Raw genomic sequence first — 21,742 nt, 5'->3', positions numbered from 1 at the left:
TCTGCATCTGCAAAAATGAGCTGTGGACGTCCACATCCACAAGTGTAGATACCTGCGGATATCTGTGGATTTGCAGTGCTCTATGCATAGGCATCTAAATCAATGGATGTGTTCAGCAAAGCTCTTGGTTCTTCATCTTAATATTGAGTCTAAACATAGTGACTCCATTTCCTCTGTAGTATAAGCTCATCAGCATCAATTGAATAAAGCCAAGGATGACTGTGTCTCTTGGACTCCTGCAGAATAAACATGCTCTTGAATTATCTGCTTAAGTTATTTATTTATTTATTTGCATGACAGAGCTCAACACAGTGAATTTATCCAACAAACAACAAGAATTGTCAGAAGTGGTGCTCCTCAGAAAATGTTACTGAATAGTTTCTTTGGGCTGGCTAAGCAAGCTACAAATATTCATTTCAAATAGTCAAGATGGATCACTAGTAAATTGCTATACCACTTCCTTTCTCTTACATCATCAGGATAAATCTGCAACATTTGAATGCAGATCTTAAACACCTCAGAGTCTCAACTATTGAGATCACTTATCACATCCCACCTCCAATTTCTCTCTACTTTTTGTTATTATTAAATAGGTCATGATAGCACCACTCTTCTTTCCTTCCTGGACATACATTAGTGGATAAATATGATTTGTGTTGAATAGTATCAGCCCCACAAAAAAAGCTTATGGGCCAGATTCTGCCCTTGAAAGAATGTATGAAAAATTCCCATTAGTACAGTGGGATTTATGTGCACAAAGGGAAGTACAAAATCTAGTCCTAAATATTAGTCCGCTATAGAGAGATCTCCAGTTGAGACTTTTAAAGGCACACAAGGAATTTAGACACATACCTTCCATTCGGATTTATCCAAATCCTCTAGCCTGTTTTGAAAATCATGTTCTTGGGCTCAGGATGTGATTAAGAAGTGTCGCAGAAATGCGAAGACTATTTTTTGAGGGGAGAGAGAGGAGAAACGGAGGGCCATAAGAGAACACCACAAAAGGTTAAGACTGAATGCAAGCTCAGACCTTACATATTAACTGGAATACTTCAGCCAGGCTTCCAAGTCTATATTAACCTTAATAGTGAACCTTAATATGCTGAATGGAATTCATCCCCAATGGAAGCCTATTGAAGCCAATATAATTATACCAGGGATGATTTGGGCCTTTTGACTTTTAAGAGTCCACAGACCAAATATGGATTTAGGAGCCTAACATCAGACTTTGAAAATACTGAGCTTCATTTTTACTTTATAACATCCTCGCTCTTTACTTTGATATTGTCTTGCCATCACCACTGGGAAGAGCAGATTCCTGTGTCCTCCGTACAATACACCAGCATGTAATGAAAAAACATATTCATACCAAAAAGAGAGCAAGAGCCACTATAACATAAGAGGCTAAGCATCTATGATAGCCATGGATGGTAACCACCATAGCATTTAAAAGATGGCGTTTTTCTAACTAGTGCATGTATATTGAAGTGGAGGATTTCTGTTTTTGGATGCTGCTACATTATGCTTTTAAGAGAAGTTTTTTATCCTTAGTTACAAAGATACTTTGGCAGGAAAAGTCTGTTTGTGGAATGCATCAGCTCACACCACCCATCAGGAGCTTATTTTTTCCCCAAGGGTGGGTTACACCTGGGAGCTCTTTAAGCTCTCTGAACCAATTAAACCATGTGGATCACTGGTTCTAAGGTAACATCTGTCATTCCAAATAGCAGCAAATGTGTTTGCTCATTACATGAGTTTAAAACACCATTGGTGACTCCCCAAAAAAATGTCAGACTCCTAAGAAATCAAACCATTGCAAATGTGGGTGTGGTGGGGAGAGAGGAGGAGTTTAATGGCATTTGGCACAGTTTTGAAGCATACATGGATTGCAATGGGCTTTATTATTTAAAGATAGACACATGGAGAGAGAAACCTTTAAAAAGGCTAAGGTGATGCTATACTGAATAGAAAATATTTGGATTTCATTTGTTTAAAAATCAGCTATTAAAAATACACCATGTGATTTAGCAACCCTTCACATGTCAGCCCGGACAAAAGAAGCAAAGATGCTATCTTCCTGAGATAGCAGGTTCTCCGGTGTGTCATTCTCCAAAATGTTCCCTCGCTTCATCACAATGACCATGTCCGCAGTCAGAATAGTGTGAACCCGATGCTGTGGTAAAACAAAAACACATGGAAAGTCTCTGTAAGATAACAGCCTTCATGTAGTACCTGATTCAATCCCTATTAAAGTCAGCGGTAAGCATTCTATTGTCTTCCGGGAGATATGGATGATGTCCTATCCTATTTAGCAACTTTAATCCCAAGAATCTTAAAGCACTTGACAAACTCTGGCCCTTAGCCTGAAGATATGTATGCAGTTGCTTAACTTTCTGTATGTGAGATGCCCCTTTGAACAAAATGGGCCTACTCAGATATGTTAAATTAAGCATATTCCTGAGTGTCTGCAGGATGAGTCCCTGAGGGTGTGTCTAGACTTCAGGGTTTTGTCGACAAAAGTGAACTTTTGTCGACAAAACTATACCTGTGTCTACACTACCACCGAGTTCTGTCGACATAACGTTAACAGAACTCGGCAGTTTTGTCGCCGGCGGTTAACCTCATTCTACAAGGAATAATGCCTTTTGTCGACAGAGTTCTGTCAACAGAAGGCATTATTGCATCTACACTGTCCTTTGCGTCTACACTCTCATGTCGACAAAGCAGCTCGCTTTGTCTACAGAACTGGATGCAGTATCTGTCGACAAAAGCCTGTAGTCTAGATGTATCCATAGTGATGAATAGTTCCTAAGAGGCTTGGAGTACCCTCAATATTCATTCTCACTACCTGCCATGATCGGGCCCTATGGAATGGGTCATTCTGAACTGAACTCATGGGTGTAGTCCCAGGAATAAACCCTGCTTTATATAGGTAAATTTGTTTGTTACTACTATCTTTATATAGGACCTCTGATATACACCTTCCTCTCTGGGAGGCCTTGATCAAGTATCCAGACAAAGTGCACTCATTAAAATACCATTTGTATTTTCATGTATTTGTATCGTGCTGATTAGATGAGGTGTTGATTTACATGTTTGCACTAAAAGCACACACACTGCATGGACCCCAATTTGTGTGCCAAAGAGGGCTGAGGGCTAGGTTGGCATTGCTGTGATTTGGACTTGTCATGTCAGGCAAGACTGAGGCTTGCACCAGTGGTTCTCAACCAGGGGTACAAATACACCTAGGGTTAGGCAGAGGTCTTCCAAGAGATACATCAGCTCAGCTAGATATTTGCCTAGTTTTACAACCGACCAAATAAAAATCACTAGTAAAGCCAATACAAATTAAAATTTCATATAGACACTGATTTGTTTATAGTGCTCTATATCCCATACACTGAAATGGTAAGTACAATTACTTATATTCCACCTGAGATCTTTCATAATGAGATGGTAAAGATGAGAAAGTCAGCAATTTCTCAGTGACTGTGCGGTGACACTTTTGTGTGCTTGATTTTGTAAGCAAGTAGTTTTTAATTGCAGTAAAACTTAGGGATACCAAAGGACAAATCAAGACTCCTGAAAGCCGTTCAGTAATCTGCAAAGTTTGAGAGCCATAGGCTTATCCCACTAATCTGTATCATCTGGCCATTAGCAAGGGAATTGTTCACTTAACACTTGGGCTAAATTATGTGTCCTGCATCAAATCCAAGCAGAAACAATAGCATTAAGAGTTTATGCTTCTTTATTTTAAATGCATTTTGTATTTGTTTTTGTGAATTGAGCATTGGTGCATGAGTGACAGTGATGGAGAATGAATGAACGCTGCTACTTAACCGCAGAATATGAACAATGGTAGTCTAAGTTTTCCCCCATGTTCTCCTGCCAGTATATATTAAACCCAGTTTGGAGGTACATCCGTAGGGGTGAGATAGTAGTTGTTTCCAGGCTAATTCAGTCCTTGGCTTCTTTTCTGAGACTGCCAACAAAAGTGTTGTTTATGATGTGGACCCATCTCCACCAAGATCTGGATAGAGATATGCAACTCATTTCAGATGTTTGTTGCAAAAAGCAATTATTTACTTTCATTAATTATAATGTATATTCATATGTTATTAGATTAGTTACTCTTTTAAAGATTAGTGCAGTCATTAACATAGGATTTTAGACTTAGGAAATACTGCAGTACAATGAATGGCCCTTTGAATTGTCATTTCAGAGCAGCAGAGTCATAGCAGAGCTAAGATGACTGAAGAGCTAAAGGTAGGTACCGGAGAGCCAGAAGTCTTGCGACCAGTGTGGACCGAGAGAATCTACTTGTTAGTCTTCACCAGAGTGGTGAACAGGCCATCCTCTTTGAGGAGCAAGTTTGAAGCAGCATCACACTCAACTAGAAAACCATCGGAAAGGGCTAACACAAGGTCTGAATCCAAGATCTGAGACACTCGGTGCTGAAAAGAAGAACAGATAGGGAGGGAGAAAAAAGAGATGGAAGAATCAGCCATAAAGGAAGAAAGGATGTGAAGTCAATAGAAGGAAAATGCTTGGTGAAGAACAGGAAAGCCAATTATAAGCAAATGTTATTTTTCTTCAAATAGCTGTGTAGAAAACAGAAAGCCATAGACAAGCAGTATTTTAGGAGAAGAAATAGTATAAATCAGATATGAATGGGAGTGACAGTTTTATGAATGGGAATTTGTTTGTTACTACTATCTTATGCTTTTTTGTATCTGAGGTTCTTAAAGCACTTTATACATGGGCTAGGTTAAGTGCTTTTCCTAAGATATCACAATGAATCACCAATACAGCTGAGAACAGAACCCGGTAGAGCTGACTTCAGCCTCATGTGCTAACCTCTCGACCATACCCCAGACAAAGTAAGTGAAACAGCTGCTGAAGCAAAAATTCCACACACAAAACATGTGTCTACCAACTAAGCATATCACAGGGTGGAATTTAAGGTCACTTTCATATATATACTGTAGAGACAGTTTTTGGACAAAAGGAAGCACCAGATCTCGTAGGGCATGTCTACACAAACACTTGATATACGGCAAACTGTGATGAACATCTACAGCATCCCAGCACAGCACATTCTAGCTGTTCATGGGGGCCCTGTTACTGCACATTAAATGTCCCTTAGGGAGCACTAATGTAGTGGCGTTTACAGCAGTATGTCCAAGTGTACTAGGGGTCAGCAGGATCCACATGGACCTTAGTGTATGGCTGTGACTGAAGCAGAGAAATCAACCACCATCACAGAAAGGGTTAAAAAGAACCATTGTGCCCAGCTAGCGCTACCCCATTATGCCTGCAGCCAATGCCAGGCCTGGAGGGGGAAGAAAAGAAGGGAGTCTGACTCATTTTGGGGCTGGTTAGCAACGCGGTCAGAGTAAGCTGCCTCCCTGCCTGAGGGAAATAACTAGTTTGGCAGCCACCAGGAAGCAACAACCATCTTTTCGGCCAAAGAGAAAGAGGCCTCGAAGCACCCATCCTGGAAGAACGTGGGTGACCAAAGGACAAGGACCTTGGGGTTGTGACCCCACCAAATTTATGGCTGCCTGACTGGTAGGACCCTGGAACTGCAGTAGGGGAACACCCAGTGTCCATGAGGGGTGCATTACTAGAGATAAGCTGCTACTGCAACTTGGACTATAGCAGGCCATGCCCCACAGTAAAGGGACAATGGTAGGAAGTAGCCCAGGGCAGTGGACGTAGATGCTCACTGGGAGATCGCTTATTTCAGGGCTGACTTACACAGGATCCTGGGCTGGGATCCAAAGTAGTGGAAGAGCCTGGGTCTCCCCATCCTACCTTAAAGACTTAGGCACCTCGACCACAGAGGGAGTGCCGGAAGTCAAGTACTCCAACCACTAAGCTGCCTGGCCCTCCATCCCCTGTTCCAATGGCACACTGGCACTCTGTAGAGTCACACCTTAGATTGCTTGGCAGAAAGGGTGTATGCAGGCCTGCCCATAGTCTCGCTTTTTTTACATCACAGTTTTTACATCACTAAAAACTATCCTGCCACCTCCACACAAAGCCCAACAATCAGAATTAGATCAAAGTATTACAGCCCAGAGGAGTCACTGGTGGAAAACAGAAGGGACCGAGGCACAATAGTGCCAGAGGCTCCTGCAATGGCAGGGATCTTACATACATACAGAAGTGCTGACCTACACATTGGTATCTAGAGATGATTGACAAACAAGGAGGTTGGAAGGGGGAGGGGGAGAATTACAATTAGCCAAAAACATTTTTTGTTGTTTGTTGAGATTTGAATATTTCCACCTATTCAATTTTTTAAACCATAGTAATAAAAAAGGGCATATGCAGAGAGAATCACCCAATTTGAGAAACTGCACTGTAAAGCTTTTAAAGTCATAATTCATATCGCAACTGTAGAAACCAAAGATGGGTCTAAGCAATACATTTAAAATCTAGATTTTGAACTAGCCCCCCAAGCTTTGGTGGTGGTAGAACCAAGTGTTTTAATTTGAGCTGATTAGAGAGATTGAGCTCAACAGAAAAATTTGTACTGGGATCCTGATTCAGATGTCAAATTCCACTCCAGTATCCTGGTTGTTCTGATCTGAGGGTTTTCACTTGGCCCACCTTACAGGTAGCAACTATTTGCAAAATGGTGAAAACAGAGCCCATGTCTTAGTTTTATCTTCATAGCAATACTTTATTGGTGAAAAATAAGTACCACTACTGCAAGAATGAGGAAAGGTGAGGGGGCCTCTGCCGGAGTTGATACTTACAGCTATCGTTACAACTGTGCGGTCCACAAAGGCAGTCATCACAACCTTCTGCAAAATGTTTTCCTGTCAAGGAAAAGGCTCCTCAGTTATTCTGTTCTCAGACATACCGTGTGGCTTTAACTGCCAGAGTCAGGACCACACAGTATATTGCATTTCATCCCTTCACTGATGCGATGCAATGCAGGTTTGCAGCAGGATCCTTAAACCCTTCTCCCCACACCACAGAAATCAAAATTAAGAATAAAATAACTAAACCCCACACCTGAAAGGTAGACAACAGAGTTATCAGTCTCCCTTGCCTGGGCGCCATGAATGACAGCTTGTGGGGAAGACAGTCCCAAAAGCGTGACCCTTCAACTTCCAATGTCTTCTTGCCTCTTAAAAGGCCAATCAAGTAGCAGCAATGTAACTGATCTACTCACGGTGGCCATGTCAATGGAAGCTGTGGCTTCATCCATGATGAGAATGCTGCTCTTGCGAACAAAGGCTCTGGCCAGACAGAAGAGCTGTCTCTGGCCCACACTGAAATTCTCACCCCCTTCTGTTACCACCGCATCTGTAATATAGTTAGATTTAACGATTAAACCTCTAAATGCTATTGTCCTGGTGTTTTATTCTGTTGGCCATACGAATGAAAGAGCAAATCAATATCAGAAATTATTTTCAATTTACACCAAGAAACCTCTGTGGAATAGCTGTTAAACCATCAATAATACCCCTGAAAAATATCATGAATATAGTCTCTGAGGAGTGTTGGAATGAAGTTGTATTGAGAAAACTGATCACAACTATCGCCATGAGGACCACAGACCATCTCATATGATCAGAGAGTAAGAAGGTGACATATCTGGGAAGATCTAGTGTTATTTTTAAAAATATGGAATGTGTATAAATGGTTTTCCTTCATGAACCAGACCTGAAATGTGAAGGGAAATGCTTGGTCAGTGACATAATTAGGAGTTATGGCTGTTAGATCTTCAAAGAGCTTCTGCTGCAAGATAGGGGTGCCATTTCAGATTTTTTGGAGGGAGAAGCAACTTTAAGCATGATTCCTGGGTCTATTTTCTGCTGTGTCAATTTCTCACAGTAACTTAAAATTTAGCCCCACAGTAGCCCAATCTATTGATTTAAATATTTTTGTATTAGAACTACTGTCTATATCTTTAAAAAGAATCACTTTCTAGAGGGTATAATAAAATGATGGATGTTGGCACTATAGATATATAACAAAACACATTTTGGCAGCCAAATCATATATGTTCAGACTGGCTTAGACAGAGCTGTCCCATCCATGGGATGGTTTGGGGTGACTACCCAAGGCCCCATGCCCCTATGGATGGGATGGTCCTCCCTCCATGGAAGACCACAGGGCCCAGGATAACCTGAGGAATTATCTGCGGGGGGAGGGCAGTATGGCAGGATATAGGCACCATTTTCATTTTACTGTGTTGGGCACCCATAAATCCTAAGGATGACCCTGAAAGGAGCAGCAGCACCTTCAAAGGAATTCTGGGGAAAAGTCTTAGAACTGAGAAGTGTAATTCTGGGGAGATTTGGTAAGATCAAGGCAATCCCAGAGGAATCACCATTTATGTCTAACAGCCTGTATGGCCCCACCTAACAACTTGACCCAAAGCCCATTGAAAAGATTTTCAGAGACAAGTGGGACTAAGTGGAAGAAGAGATGGTCATGATGGAGTATTGCCACGCCCCCAGAAATGGGAGAGTTGGAAAAAATAGGGCGTTTTAAGTGTAATTTAAGCAGTGTTTGTTCCTTGATGTCAGGGAAAGATCCCAGGGGTCATTCTTTAGCTCTGCAGCCCTTTAGAGCAGCCCTTTGTCTACTGGTGTCACAAGGGGCTTGCTTCTGCCACCCACTGTAATTTGTCAACATGTGACGGTGAGGGGCAATTCTGGATGAAATCTGCACCGATTGTCTTCTGGCCTAAGCACAGAGCTTCCATCTCCATCTGGCTTGTTTCAATGAATTTGAAAAAAAATGTCTGGAGACGCTCTCGGCCCTGCTATTGGCTCTGCCAGATACATCTCTGCATTCCTATTGGTAGAGCAAAGAACAGCCAGCCCAGAGATGGGAGGGGCAAAAAGAGCGAGTTACCTTTCCAAGTACTGTAGCTGAGGCAGGGCGCGGGAGCGGGGGAAGGGGGAGAAGGGAGCGTTGGCAGGAAGAAGCTGCTTAGGTTTAGCTGCTGGCTGGTAAGGGGATGAGAATAAGGGAGGCAAGCAAGCAATGTGACTGCTGCTGTCACTTTTGGATATGTCTACACTACAGACAAGATTGACACTGTCGATCTTCCAGCATTCAAATTAGTGGGTCTAGAGAAGACATACTAATTCAAACTGAGAGGGGCATTCTGGTTGATGCCTTAAGTCCTGCTTCTGTGAGGAGGAAGGGAAGTTGAAGCGAGAGAGCTCTCCCTTCCACTTCCTGTTGTGTAGACAACGCCAAAAGATGAGTTAGGGTACTTCGACTTTAGCTATGCAATTGACGTAGCTGGAGTAGTGTATCTTAATTTGATCTTGTCCCATAGTGTAGCCAGACCATTTGTGTTTTGCATTTGCTGCTGCAGTTCTGTTCTTGCTAATCAAGAGATGGAACTATCTCTGGAGCTCTGATTCTCATTCTGCTGCTCCTGATTTCAGCCAGGAGCCAAGCAAGAGTTTGCATGGGCCGAGCCTTTTGTTCTGCTTGATAAGCCTGCATTCCTCTCGCTCCCTGTTGGTGAGGGCATGTGTGTGTGTGGGGAGGGAGGTGTTGGGAGGTAAGAGGAGTAAGCAAAGCAAGCTACATGCATTCCTTTCACTCACTCCTGGTTAGTGAGGAGGGGCAGAAGAAAAGCAAGCTGTGTCTTTGTTCAAAATGTGGGAGGGGGAAGATGGTGTTTCAGTTCCCTGCCTCCTCAAATAGTGCCCTTGCTGCAAGTGCTGCAAGACCAGTATAAAAGCTTTTAATCCTATGACAACTGGTTCCCCACCCCACCTCTTGATGTGCCACATCGATATCTCACTGAAGTCGAAAGCTTAAACATCAGCCGGCAGCACAGCACATCTGTTCTCTCTGGTATACTGTTGGAATATTCAGCAGGGTCCAGATCCCAAAAGGTATTTAGGTATCTAATGTTAAGCATCTAAATACATCTTAGGATCTGGGCCCAAGTGCTTTCCATACATTACGGGAGGCTCAAAGTATAGCATGCATTGTACAGTACACTCTTCTTGTCCTACCGAGAGACATTAAAAAGTCAAACTCTTTCTCTCTGTTATGGCTCTTTTATATGGATCAGCATAGACCCCTGGATGCTTGGCTTTGTTTGGACATACCAAGACCTCCTGGCAATGATTTGACCATGTTCTTCAGCTGAGCAATTTCCAGAGCTTCCCAAAGCCTATCATCAGTGCATTTGCATTCCGGATCCAAATTAAAGCTGCAAGAGTGACAAAGATCCAGAAATTATTGTTATATTCCAGCCTGCTGGCCTGTTCCTAGGCCACAATATGACATTATGTTACTTAAGCTCTATGAAAGGACTGTAGAACCAGCAATAGGAATTTAAGGTCCCCTCCTCTGCATATCACCCCATCCCATAGCAACTTCTATAGTACCATCTCTCAGGCGCACCCTATTCAACCCTAAAAGTCTTAAAGTGAGAATCAATACCTACCGAATGGAACCACTGAACAGTATGGGGTCTTGGAGAATAATTGAGAGTCTGGAACGGAGAGTGTGCAGGGGCAGTTTACAAATGTCTATTCCATCAATCACAATCCTTCCTGTTTGAAATAACACACAAAGTGAAGACAACACAAGCATGCTATTTGTAAGAAGCATATGGAAAAATTAACCATAACTCTCTGAGACTGGCTGCATTCCTTCAGCTGTTTATGGCTCTTTAAACATGTGGAAGGTGATCCTATCTAATAACACAACCCCAGAGGAAAACAGGCACATTGATGCCAGATAATGTTGTCTTTCTCTTTTTTTTGTTTTCATTTTTTTCTTCTTCTTCTTCCCTTAAAGAACACATTTTGCTCCCATGCTGCATGATTGATGGTGCCATTAAAAGCATAATTTACTGTGAGCATCCTCGGATCTGTGGCTAAATAGAGAAAGACAGAACAAAAGCAGCTAATGTAGTTATCATATTTTGGCCTCTCTTCAAGCTCAGAGTCAAAGTAGGATTGGGTCTTTTGTTTCAAATATGTGCCAGTTTATTTTGTGCAGTGCACTTAAATAAAATATCAAAGCACACCTAGAACTTGAGAAAGATTGATCTAAATTGAGTGACTTTTTCACAAGAGGTGGGTGAATAAATTAAAAACACGTCCAGCTTTCAGGCTTTTCCTTCCCATTAGTGTCAGTTTCCATAAATCACTGTCTTGTAAGTATAGGGTAAAGGATGAATCACAATGCATATTGTTCAGCTACCCTAAGAGTAATGGAACAATTGCATTAATAACCCTGCAGCACTGGCAAGCCATTCTAATAAAGGAAGCTGCATGTAACAGCTGGAATACTCACTAATGTAAAAGGTATTTCATCACCACATCAAGTCAGTGACTATTTGGGTTTCACCTGGAAAGCTGCCATGTGGTGTGTGTGTGGCAACATCTGGCATTTAGAGAAAGAGAATTATATGCTAGATTGAGAGCAGCTGCTCTGTAAATAGGAAAGGAGGAGACGAGCATAAGAAAACTCTCCTTCTTAAGTCTCTGCACAGCAGTCAGGTACAAGGGCAAACTCTAAGCACAGGACCTGTGAGGGTCTGGTCAGGTGGACAGACAGGACTAAGATGAGGGATGTAGCCATCAGGCTCAGTCCTCATTTATGCTGGGAAGCCCCAGCAGGGACACTATCTCTGTGATGTACAATTTCTACTGGGGTTCATGTATCATTCCATGATGCACCCAAGCTGGGGCGGTGCCCAAACTGAACCTGTTAGCGCTATCACTATAGTTAGGGCTCCATATTTGTCATGGAGGTTGCGGAAGTCCTGGATTCCATGGCTTGCAATGACTTCTCTGACTTCTGCAGCAGCCAGCGTGGCTGGGGTTGCCTGAGCAGATGACCCCAAAGCCAGTATCTCAGGCAGCCCTGGGGACAGCAACATCGGCCACTGCTGGAGTGGCTTTTCAGCTAGCCTTGGTAGCACCTGGCAGTTTGCCTCAGGGAATGCCTAAGCAGCTGCCGATGCAACTGGTCCCAGAGGTGGCTGAGCAGCTACTGGCCTCTGGGCCTCCCCACAGCAGCAGTCTCCTCCTAGGGCTCCCCTCCACACACACAAGGGCTCCCCTCCACACACACACACACACACACACACACACACACACACACACACACACACACACACACACAGCAGCTGGTGCCACAGGCTTCCCCAGATATTCAGTGGAGATATTTATGGTACAAGTCACGGACAGTTCACCAACATAATTCTTTTTGTTTCCTACTTGTGATCTGTCCATAACTTGTACTAAAAATACCAGTGATTAAACAGTAGCCTTTACTAATAGTTAGAAAAATCAGATCTCGCCCAGGATAGGATAAATGGATGGAAATTCCAATTCCAAAATCCATCTGCCATTTCTAGTTTTCATCATCTTGTAGTTTGTAAAACCAACAAGGTAGTACCCTGCAAGATGCCGAGTGCTTTGGCCCTGCTCCAAAGCACATAAGCACATGCTTAACTTGCTTGCAGTGGGATCAGCCACATGCATGGAGTTCAGTGGGACCAGAATTTCTTCCATAGTGTTTAAAATCTGATTATCTTGCACTTTCACTGGGACAAAATTGGATTGCTGGTCTTCAGCTGCGGCAGCATCAGTTTAACCCTCTCTACCTCCCCACGTGGTAAGTGGGGAGTCTGGGAAGAAAGGAAACAGGATCTTTGGTGGGGGAAAAAGATTTGGTTTGACTGGTGTGTGTGGGAACCTAATCCAGAGGGGGAACCGGAAGGATCTGGGGAGGTTTGGGAAGATACCAGAGGAAATGGAAATGCCTGAGTGGACCAGGCAGTAAAGAGCAGAGAGAAAATATGGGTAATAGTGAGAGGAAGGGCACATTAGGACAGAATATCTTGGGAAAAGGGGGGAGTTGGTAAAAAAAAGTGAGCTCCCAAGAGAAAGAGAATGCTGGGGATCCTTGGTGGGCAGGTGTCCTCATGGAATACTGGTGAGTGCAAAGAACTAACAGAATGAGGAAGCAAAATGGACACAGAATGAAATCCTGGCTCCACTGAAGTCAACAGGAGCTTTGCCAATGGCTTTAATGAAGAGATGGGAGCAAAGGGACCAGAGTCAATTTAACATGAGAAAGATGGAGAGACAATGGAGATAAAAAGGGAAACTATGGAAGTGTCAAGCAAATATGAAAAGAAAGTCAGTGCTTTCCAAAGAAAGAAAAGTTAGAGGTGCAGGAAGAGTGGAGAAAAGAGAGAAACAGAAAGGAGATGGAGAGAAAAAGATGGGCATAAACATGAATTAACCTAAGAGCATCTGATTTATTTGTCTTCCCGTATCAGATTGGATTTCACAGCCAGACATTTCAGATATACAATCACTTCTGGGCTGTAAGCATGGGATTCTTTTAGAGTAAAAACGAGGAGTCCTGTGGAATTTATAGACTAACATATTTATTTGGGCATAAGTTTTCATGGGTAAAAACCACTTCATCAGATATATGGAGTAGAAGTCACAGAGATTGTTTTTGCAGATACAGACTAACTTGGCTACCCCTCCCAGACTTTAGAGTAAGAGCATAACAGGGGTTTCCAAATCATTGGAATTCTAAGACAGTTTCAAATACAATAGTGGGGAACCACAATAAAAGAAAAAAAATATGAGGAACTGCATTTATTGAACACCAGTGTCTATTTTGCTCACACTGAACCACACTCAGTTATGGCAGGCCTATTTTGTGGGGGGGAAATCTATAAGCACCAGAGAGTTACATATTTTCTCTTCTCATCTAGACACAGTACATTATTCTTTCAGACCATAAAATAGGGACTGGACACCAGATCCAGTGATGAGCGGAGCATTTCCTGCAGAATTGAATACTGCTGCCTGGAGGTGCTCTGCAGTTTGGAAGAGTGGGTATAACACACCTCATCCCAGACAAGTGATTTGAGAAGACAGAAAGCAGAGACATAAGCCTTGAATCTGCTTGCTTGCTTTTGAAGACATGGTATGGGGAATGGGATAGCAGTTTCATAGCTAGGGTCTAGTGAGGATCCATAACAACTCACCATCAAATATGTCTACCATTCTGAAGAAAGCCAAGGATAATGATGATTTTCCACTGCCAGTGCGACCACAGATCCCAACCTACAAAAGAGAGGAAATTGTCACTGCTCTGAAGATCTTGGGGAGAAGGGACCTATAAATCAAACTCTGGACCCAGGAAGGAAATTTGAAATTGAACCCATATCGCTAAAACTCCCAAACCAGCTTAAAAGTGAAAGGACAAATATACCATGTCTGCAAAGGAGTGGAGAGAGGGTTCTCCTGTGTGTATTCCCACAAGGAAAATTTGTATGTGGGCTGCTCCAGAGGCTGGAAGGCACAAAGACAGGATAGTGATGACTGCCTACATTGCTGACAGATCCAGTAGGGCAGGGGTGTCCAAACTTTTTTCAAAGAGGGCCAGATTTGATGAAGTGAACATGCGTGAGGGCCGACCATTTTGCCTGACATTCTTTGAACCATTAAAATTAAATGCAAATTAACTATTTTATGCAAAGTTTATTGCAAACGGCATACTTTTCATTTCGTCACATGGATGACAAATCTAAACAGGTGTTAAATCACTCTGCCTTTCATATCTGAAGGCCAGATGAAAAAAAATAATCCAGGAAGCTGAAATATATGTCAGGAACATTGTAAAGTACATTACATATTATTGGTAATAAAGGTTGTCCCTCAACTTTTAAGTTCAAAAAATATGAACAGGAACATAACACCAAGTATACATGTTGTGTCCAAATATATTTATAACTGATTTAGACCAACTGACATTAACTGAGATTTTACAATTGTATTCATCTCAATACATATGGATTCGTTGGGGGCCATAAAAGATAGATATTGCCAAATTACCTGTGGGGCCGTATTAAACCAGAACACGGGCCGCAATTGGCCCGCGGGCCGGACTTTGGACATGCCTGCAGTAGGGACAGGGGCATGTATGTAACCACAGTGTCAACCTATGTTCACCAATGCACTCCTTAATGGGAGTGTATGTATGCTTTAAACTTCATTGACTGCATCTAGACTGGCAAGATTTTGCACAAAAGTACTCGCTTTTGCACAAAATCTTGCTGCCTGTCTAGACTGGCCGTGAGTATTTGCGCAAGAACACTGACTTTGTACTGTACAAAATCAGTGGTTCTTGCGCAAATACTCTGAGGCTCTCGCTCAGGGATAAGCCCTCTTGCGCAAGTATTCTTGTGCAAGAGGGCCGGTGTAGACAGTCAAGTTAATTTCTTGTGCAAAAAAGCCCGATGGCTAAAATGGCCATCCTAGCTTTCTTGTGCAAGAGAGCATCTACACTGGCACGGATGCTTTTGCGCAAAGGCACATGCCAGTATAGACGCTCTCTTGCGCAAATACTTTTAACGGAAAAACTTTTCCAGTAAAAGTATTTGCACAAAATCATGCCAGTCTAGACGGTTTAAGGTGCTAGATATGAGCAAAGTGTTACAAGAACTCAGGGTATACATTAGATCAAATGCTTGATCATGATGTCTCTTATTTCCATACATTGGGTTTGCCTGCCCAGCAGGGCCTCAATTTAGCAAGGCCCTTCCACATGTGACTCACATTATGTATGACTATGTAGTCCCACTATGCATGACTATTCATGTACTGAAATGCAGAAACATGCTTCAGTTCCTTGCTGAATCAGGGCCTGAAGGACTCCTCTTCTCCCCATCAAAGGCAATTGAAAAAGTCGGTATAAAAATATTTATCTCCAATACATAATAAGAACAATAATTGTTGCTGCCGATATGTCTAGTATTTATAATAATAAGTATTATATTATAATTAGCAGTTTTTATATATTATATGGCATTCTAATATCATATAAGAGAATTTCTATAAACATTTTTGACTTCAGGATTTCCTGGTGCTTTACAAATTATCATGAACTAGCTGGAGTTACCTGGCGTTGCTCGAGGAACTGGAGGAACAAAATGTAGAAAAACAGTAGTCCATTATCTTTTTTTGAATGGTAGAAAAATTGCACTGATTTGAATAGGGATTAAATATAGGTCTGCGTCATCCCTGGAACGGGGTGGGGTGCGACCCTGGATGGAGGGGAGGTTACACGCGGGAGGGGTGCCCCAGCTCACGCCCGGGCTGCAGGTGCCACGGGGGGCAGGGTGGGTGCCCGAGGGGATCGGGGCACTGCATGCCAGCATGGGGGGTGGTGGAGGGAAAGAGGGTCACTTATGTAACCTCGCAGATGGGAGAGAGTGAGTCCTGGATGGCTCTAGGGGCCCCAGGTGGCAGGCATGGGACCTAGGTGGGCGGGGTGGCCCCTGCAGCGCAGCACAGCGGGTTGCTTTTTGATTTTTACAGCTTGAGCTTGGGCCCAATCAGGTCTGATCAGGTCCAAGAGTACTTCTCCTGGAGGAAAGGTTATCCCATAGAAAGTTTAGTTGCAGTAGCTCTTATAGTGTCCAAATTTTTAGTGCACACACATTTACAAACATTCTCCTTTACATATTAGATTGTAACATTTGCAAGGTAGGTAAGTCTAATTCATCCCCATTTTACAGATGGGATAAAATTTAGTATGGAACTGTTAAATGACTTGCCCAGTTCCACACAAGAAATCTGTGATGATGATGGAATTACATAGGTTCCCAGTTTAGCCCTTTGCTTTAGCCACAAGACCACCCTTTGGGTGCAGCAAAGGATGTTGGCTCTGTTTTGGTGCTGTTCCTATGAATGGGCTGTCTTTATGGGGGAGTCTTCATTTCCACAAATGCCAGATGCTGCTACAAAGGTATCAGCTTCAAGTACTTTACCTTCTGTCCTGGCTTGATGTAAGCCTTCACATGCTTCAGAACAGGCTTCAGGTTATTTTCATATCGGACACACAAGTTTTCAATCTTGATTTCCCCCTCTTGTGGCCAGTCTTTCGGGACTTGAGAAGGGTCTGAAATATTTACAGGGTCTGTAAATGCTACCACTGAGTCACTCTCATTGCACCTTCCCCTTTACCATGCATCTGTTTGTAGTCACATTAGGAATCCTCTCTTTATTCTGTTCCAAAATGGCTAGGCCGGATGGCACCTGCTGAGACTGCAGTCAGCACTGGGTCTGGTGCTGGAGCTGGAATCCTAGTACAGATGAGAAGACCCCATACTCTGAACCTGCTCCCCAATAGGAGCACCATGTGGGGGAGCCCCCATATCCCAACCCAGCTCCCAACCACAGCAGTGCCAGCTGGGGGGTGAGACAGGCAAGCACCCATGCCCTGGCCACATTTCCCCAGCAGGAGCACTGGTGGGGGAGTGAGGAAGACTGCAGGCAGAAGGGATGGGGAGGAACTTGCACTTGCTCTGTCCCAGGACCCCACAAATCCCTAATCTGCCTCTGTATGTAAATGAGAACAGAATCTGACCCAAGGTCTCTGTGTTTTTTGCATGATCACGAATGGAAGAAATGCAATGTGCTTATTTTTATGGTACCCACAGAAAATAAAAAGGATTTATAGTACAATACCCATAGTGCCTTCGTAGTTTTCAGATTCCATGGTCAGGAAGCTGTTCACTTTTTTCACAGCACCCATCTGCACCTCTAAGTCAGCTAAATTTCTTACAACCCAGTTCAAATAGTTGGTTATCTGCATCACATAACGAGAAGGGGAAGAGACTTCAAACACAAGTTGTCTGGTAATTGTTACACTATTTGGGTATGTCTACACTAGCCTCCTAGTTCAAACTAGGGAGGCTAATGAGGGCAACTGAAATTGCAAAGGAAGTGCGGGTTTTAAATATCCCGCACTTCATTAGCATGTTCCTGGGCGGTCGCCATTTTGGAAGCTGAGTAGCCTGGAATAACTGCCCGCCTCTGTACGCAGCAGTGAAATGGGAGTTTGAAGTAAACCCTTTAACTCGAATTTGCTGTTACTCCTCGTGGAATGAGGTTTAACAGCTAATTCGAGTTAAGGGGTTTACTTCGAACTCCCGTTTCACTGCCGTGTGTAGATGCAGGCAGTTATTCCAGGCTAATCAGTTTCCAAAATGGCGACCGCCCGGGAACATGCTAATGAAGCGCGGGATATTTAAATCCTGCGCTTCATTTGCAATTTTGATCGCCCTCATTAGCCTCCCTAGTTCGAACTAGGGGGCTAGTGTAGATGTACCCTAACAGATAGAGGGAAATGATTGCCCCCCTCTTTTTGGCATTGTTGAAGCCACATCTGGAGTACTGGATCCAGTTTTGGGCCCCCCAGTACAGAAAGGATGTGGACAAATTGGAGAGAGTCCAGTGGAGGGCAACAAAAATAATTAGGGGGCTGAGACATATGACCTATGAGCCTCAGAGGCTGAGGAAAGTGGGCTTATTTAGGCTTCAGAAGAGAAGAGTGAGAGGGGATTTGATAGCAGCCTTTAACTACCCTGAAGGGGGGTTCCAAAGAGGATGGAGAGAGGCTGTTCTCAGTGGTGGCAGATGACAGAACAAGGAGCAAGGGTCTCAAGTTGCAGTGGGGAAGGTCTAGGTTGGATATTAGGAAAAACTATTTCACTAGGGAGGAGAGAGGTGAAGCACTGGAATGGGTTACGTAGGGAGGTGGTGGAATCTCTATCCTTAGAGATTTTTAAGGTCTGGCTTGACAAAGCCCTGGCTGGGATAATTTAGTTGGGGGTCGGACTAGATGATCTCCCAAGGTCTCTTCCAAGCATAATCTCCTATGAGTCTATGAAATGAGGTGAAATAATGATACCCCAAATGAGAGAGTCCTTTTTTGCTACTCTGCAAAATAACTGTGGCTGCAGTTGTTACTATTAAAGTTAATTTCAACATCTAAATGTGGTGATTAGTGGTCAAAGCTATTATATGATATAAAAGCTATTATTCATCTTGCATGGTCAAATATTTTTCCTCAGAACTGATGATGCTGTTTAGCATATGGCAAAATGATGAATATCAACATCTTGCAATATACTAACATGAAATGTTTTCACATCTCCTATTCTTAATTGTTTAAGTATCTCACAAACCATTGTAATAGTTTTCTTTAGTTTCAGCTGAAATTTGCTGATCAGATCAGTTGCACACTGAAGTTTGTATACCAGTGGAGTCAATTGAATACCCATAGTTTGTACTGCATAGGGGGTTGATATAAATGTGCATGAATTCCTAACATAACACTTCTCTATTTATAAGCTTTTATCTATATAATGTCGCAACTAGACTTCATGGTAGAAAGTTTTAATTTGTATTTGACTATACGTGCCATACTAGCTTTTGAAATACTATATTCTTTGAAATATTCTGCATGCCAGATTTTTAATTCCAGAACACTTCAGACAGGTTAGAATTAGTGTTAGTCAACAATATACATTGCACACAATACAATATTATGAGTTTGCAAAAGCTGTGAAAGATTGGTCTAAAAAAATGTAGTATAGACAAAATCCACAAGTCCACATGAACAAGATGACAATAATGATTTTGACTAGAAATGTCACCAGTGCTATCATATTTCGATGAGACCTCTACCAATTTATTATCAGATTTTGTTTTACCTTGTAGATTGTTGTTGTGATGTGTTGCGGTCATAAAGAAATCAAAGTTTATGCCTTGAATTAATATACAGAGAAATACAAATATTTCCACGTGGTCATTTTAGCATATTGATAGTGTCATTGCTTATCCTTGTTTCTATGGTAATGACACCATTTGATGGCTCTACATTATACCTTGTTTTAAAGAAGACATAATAAGGTTTCAAGAGATGTATGATGTGTGATTAGGCAGAAGATATAAAATGTACAGGAAAGAAACAAGAGAGGGGAAACAGAAAGCGTGAGCACATGCATGCACCCATGCATGTATGTATCTATGTATGTGCACACACTCATAGATGCACACACATAGATGCACACACATGTGCTCTCTCTCTTGCTTTCTTTCAGAAGTGGAGGCTTCCACAGGGACTGTAGGTAGAAGGCTATATAGGGATAAGGGTGGTTGAAACAAATATTGCAAACAAACAGCATGGAGTGTTCTATAACTAAAAGATCTCTGAGTCATTTGTGGGCTTGAACAACAGCGGAACAAGCCAGCCATGCCACAAAGTTATTTGCTAGTTGATATTTTTTGTATTCACCCCATTTGCCAAAATTTCAGTCATCCAGGCAAGGACGAGAAAACAATACCATATAATTTAGGTGAATTTATCCTTAACCAAAAATGACTAACTCACAGGCTGAGGTTTATAAAATGTCCTTGAAAAGTTAGGGTGCTAAATCCACATTGAGGTGTTTAAATACGTAGCTTGACCTCAGTGGGAGCTGCTGGGTGATAAGTATGGTTGAAAATTAGGCCACTTATTTAGAAGCTTCAATAAATTATAGGAACTGAACTTCAGGTGTTCATTACTATGGAGTAAAATTCATAGACAATCCATAGGCTGTGAAATGAGTCTATGAAGGAAGAAAAGTGGGGAAATACTTTACAAATCATTGCAAACAGAAAAGAGGACTAAAGCCTGAGAAATAAAAAGTTTGTTATGAATAAGTCACCTACTTCCACTTATTGCCACTGAACAAGCACTGTTACAAATAGATGGAGTTTTATAGTAAGCAATTTGCACTGAAATTCTAAAGTAAGTTTTAGCGTCAATCAAGAGTCTTCAGGAGCATGCACAAATGATAGAATAATTCCTAGGCAAAGCACAAAGGAATTCTCTTGCCATTTAGACACCCAAATCCATGGTCATCTTTCTTGGGTTGGAGGTTTATTACGTTTACAGATAATCCTGCTGCTTGGGGAAAATACAAATTGCAATCTTAACGTTGACAGATTTGATATAAAAGCCTGGCATCCTGAGAGCGCTGCATTTCATTTAAATCTGCATCAGGGTTGTGTAATCCCCAGAAACTTGGATACATTTCACGCGTTGGGAGGACTCTGGGTCTATGATTAAGAGCTATGAAGGGAGCAGCAGAATGAGCGCTTTACTTTCATCCACTTTCCATCACATTTGGACTCCCAAAGAGAAACAACTGAAAACGTCTCAAGTGAAGTAGCCAATGACTGAACCACATCCAAAGTTTTGCAAGTGATACTCTAGGGCATAAAGTGGGAGGTAACAAGTTAGACATTATTTATGCATTTAAAAAAATATGTCTCAAACTTCAGTTAACCGCTGACTCTAATCTGTTTGCATGGATAATGCAAATACACTCTGTTCCATTTCCCCCCATTTCTTCACAAGCAAGGGATAAAAGATGGACTTGCAGTGTGCACTGAAGGCTAACACATTTTGGTTCGTATGGCCCTGGGAAAGGCCTGAGTTCTACAGGTCCCTTGCTTTCCCACTCTGCTCAAACACATCTGACCACTCCATTCCCAACCCTCCAGACTCCAAACCTGGTTCTGTTTCTCAGCCTCAGTATACATTTTCAGAACTGGACAGGTAATAGTACTCCTCATTTGGTTGATCATCAAAATGTGGAGACATCACACCTCTAATCCTAATTTCACCCTAAATTTTCCAGTAATGATTTTATTTGATCTTCAGTTAAATTCTGCCTTTATGTCACTGAGTTTGCAAGATCTGTTGGATCATTATTTACAATAGGTTTCACAGTACACAGCTTTAACAACATGGTGTAGTGCAAAACAAAGGGCACAGAAGGGTCTAGAATGCACTTTTAATTTTCTTTTTATCCTTGGGAGCACATGAGGCCTGGGAATCTTTTTGTTTTTTTAATTTG

General features: G+C 42.3%; 1 protein-coding gene across 10 annotated transcripts in view; it reads right to left on the bottom strand.

Annotated features, from left to right (window-relative positions):
* Positions 1–253: 253 nt before the first annotated feature.
* Positions 254–21,742, bottom strand: part of ABCC9 (ATP binding cassette subfamily C member 9) — a 133,373-nt gene continuing 111,884 nt past the window's right edge. For 7 of the 10 annotated variants that reach the window (XM_089769722.1, XM_075898363.2, XM_006121258.5 and 4 more), the window contains 8 exons: positions 17,517–17,637; positions 16,817–16,947; positions 14,030–14,108; positions 10,448–10,556; positions 10,107–10,210; positions 7,190–7,323; positions 6,768–6,830; positions 254–2,173 (listed from right to left, as the gene is read on the bottom strand). In XM_089769722.1, the coding sequence (XP_089625848.1) occupies positions 2,036–2,173; positions 6,768–6,830; positions 7,190–7,323; positions 10,107–10,210; positions 10,448–10,556; positions 14,030–14,108; positions 16,817–16,947; positions 17,517–17,637 (879 nt within the window). In that variant the 3' untranslated portion in view covers positions 254–2,035. Of the gene's footprint in view, positions 2,174–4,274; positions 4,455–6,767; positions 6,831–7,189; positions 7,324–10,106; positions 10,211–10,447; positions 10,557–14,029; positions 14,109–16,816; positions 16,948–17,516; positions 17,638–21,742 lie in introns of all 10 variants that reach the window. The other 3 variants (XM_014572614.4, XM_014572616.4, XM_075898428.2) reach the window with 1 other exon arrangement.

The sequence above is a fragment of the Pelodiscus sinensis genome, chromosome 1 (assembly GCF_052426305.1).
Source record: "Pelodiscus sinensis isolate ZL-2025 chromosome 1, ASM5242630v1, whole genome shotgun sequence".
NCBI lineage: Eukaryota > Metazoa > Chordata > Testudines > Trionychidae > Pelodiscus > Pelodiscus sinensis.
The sequence above is the reverse complement of the archived record's forward strand: the minus strand, read 5'-3'. Positions and strand labels throughout refer to the sequence as shown.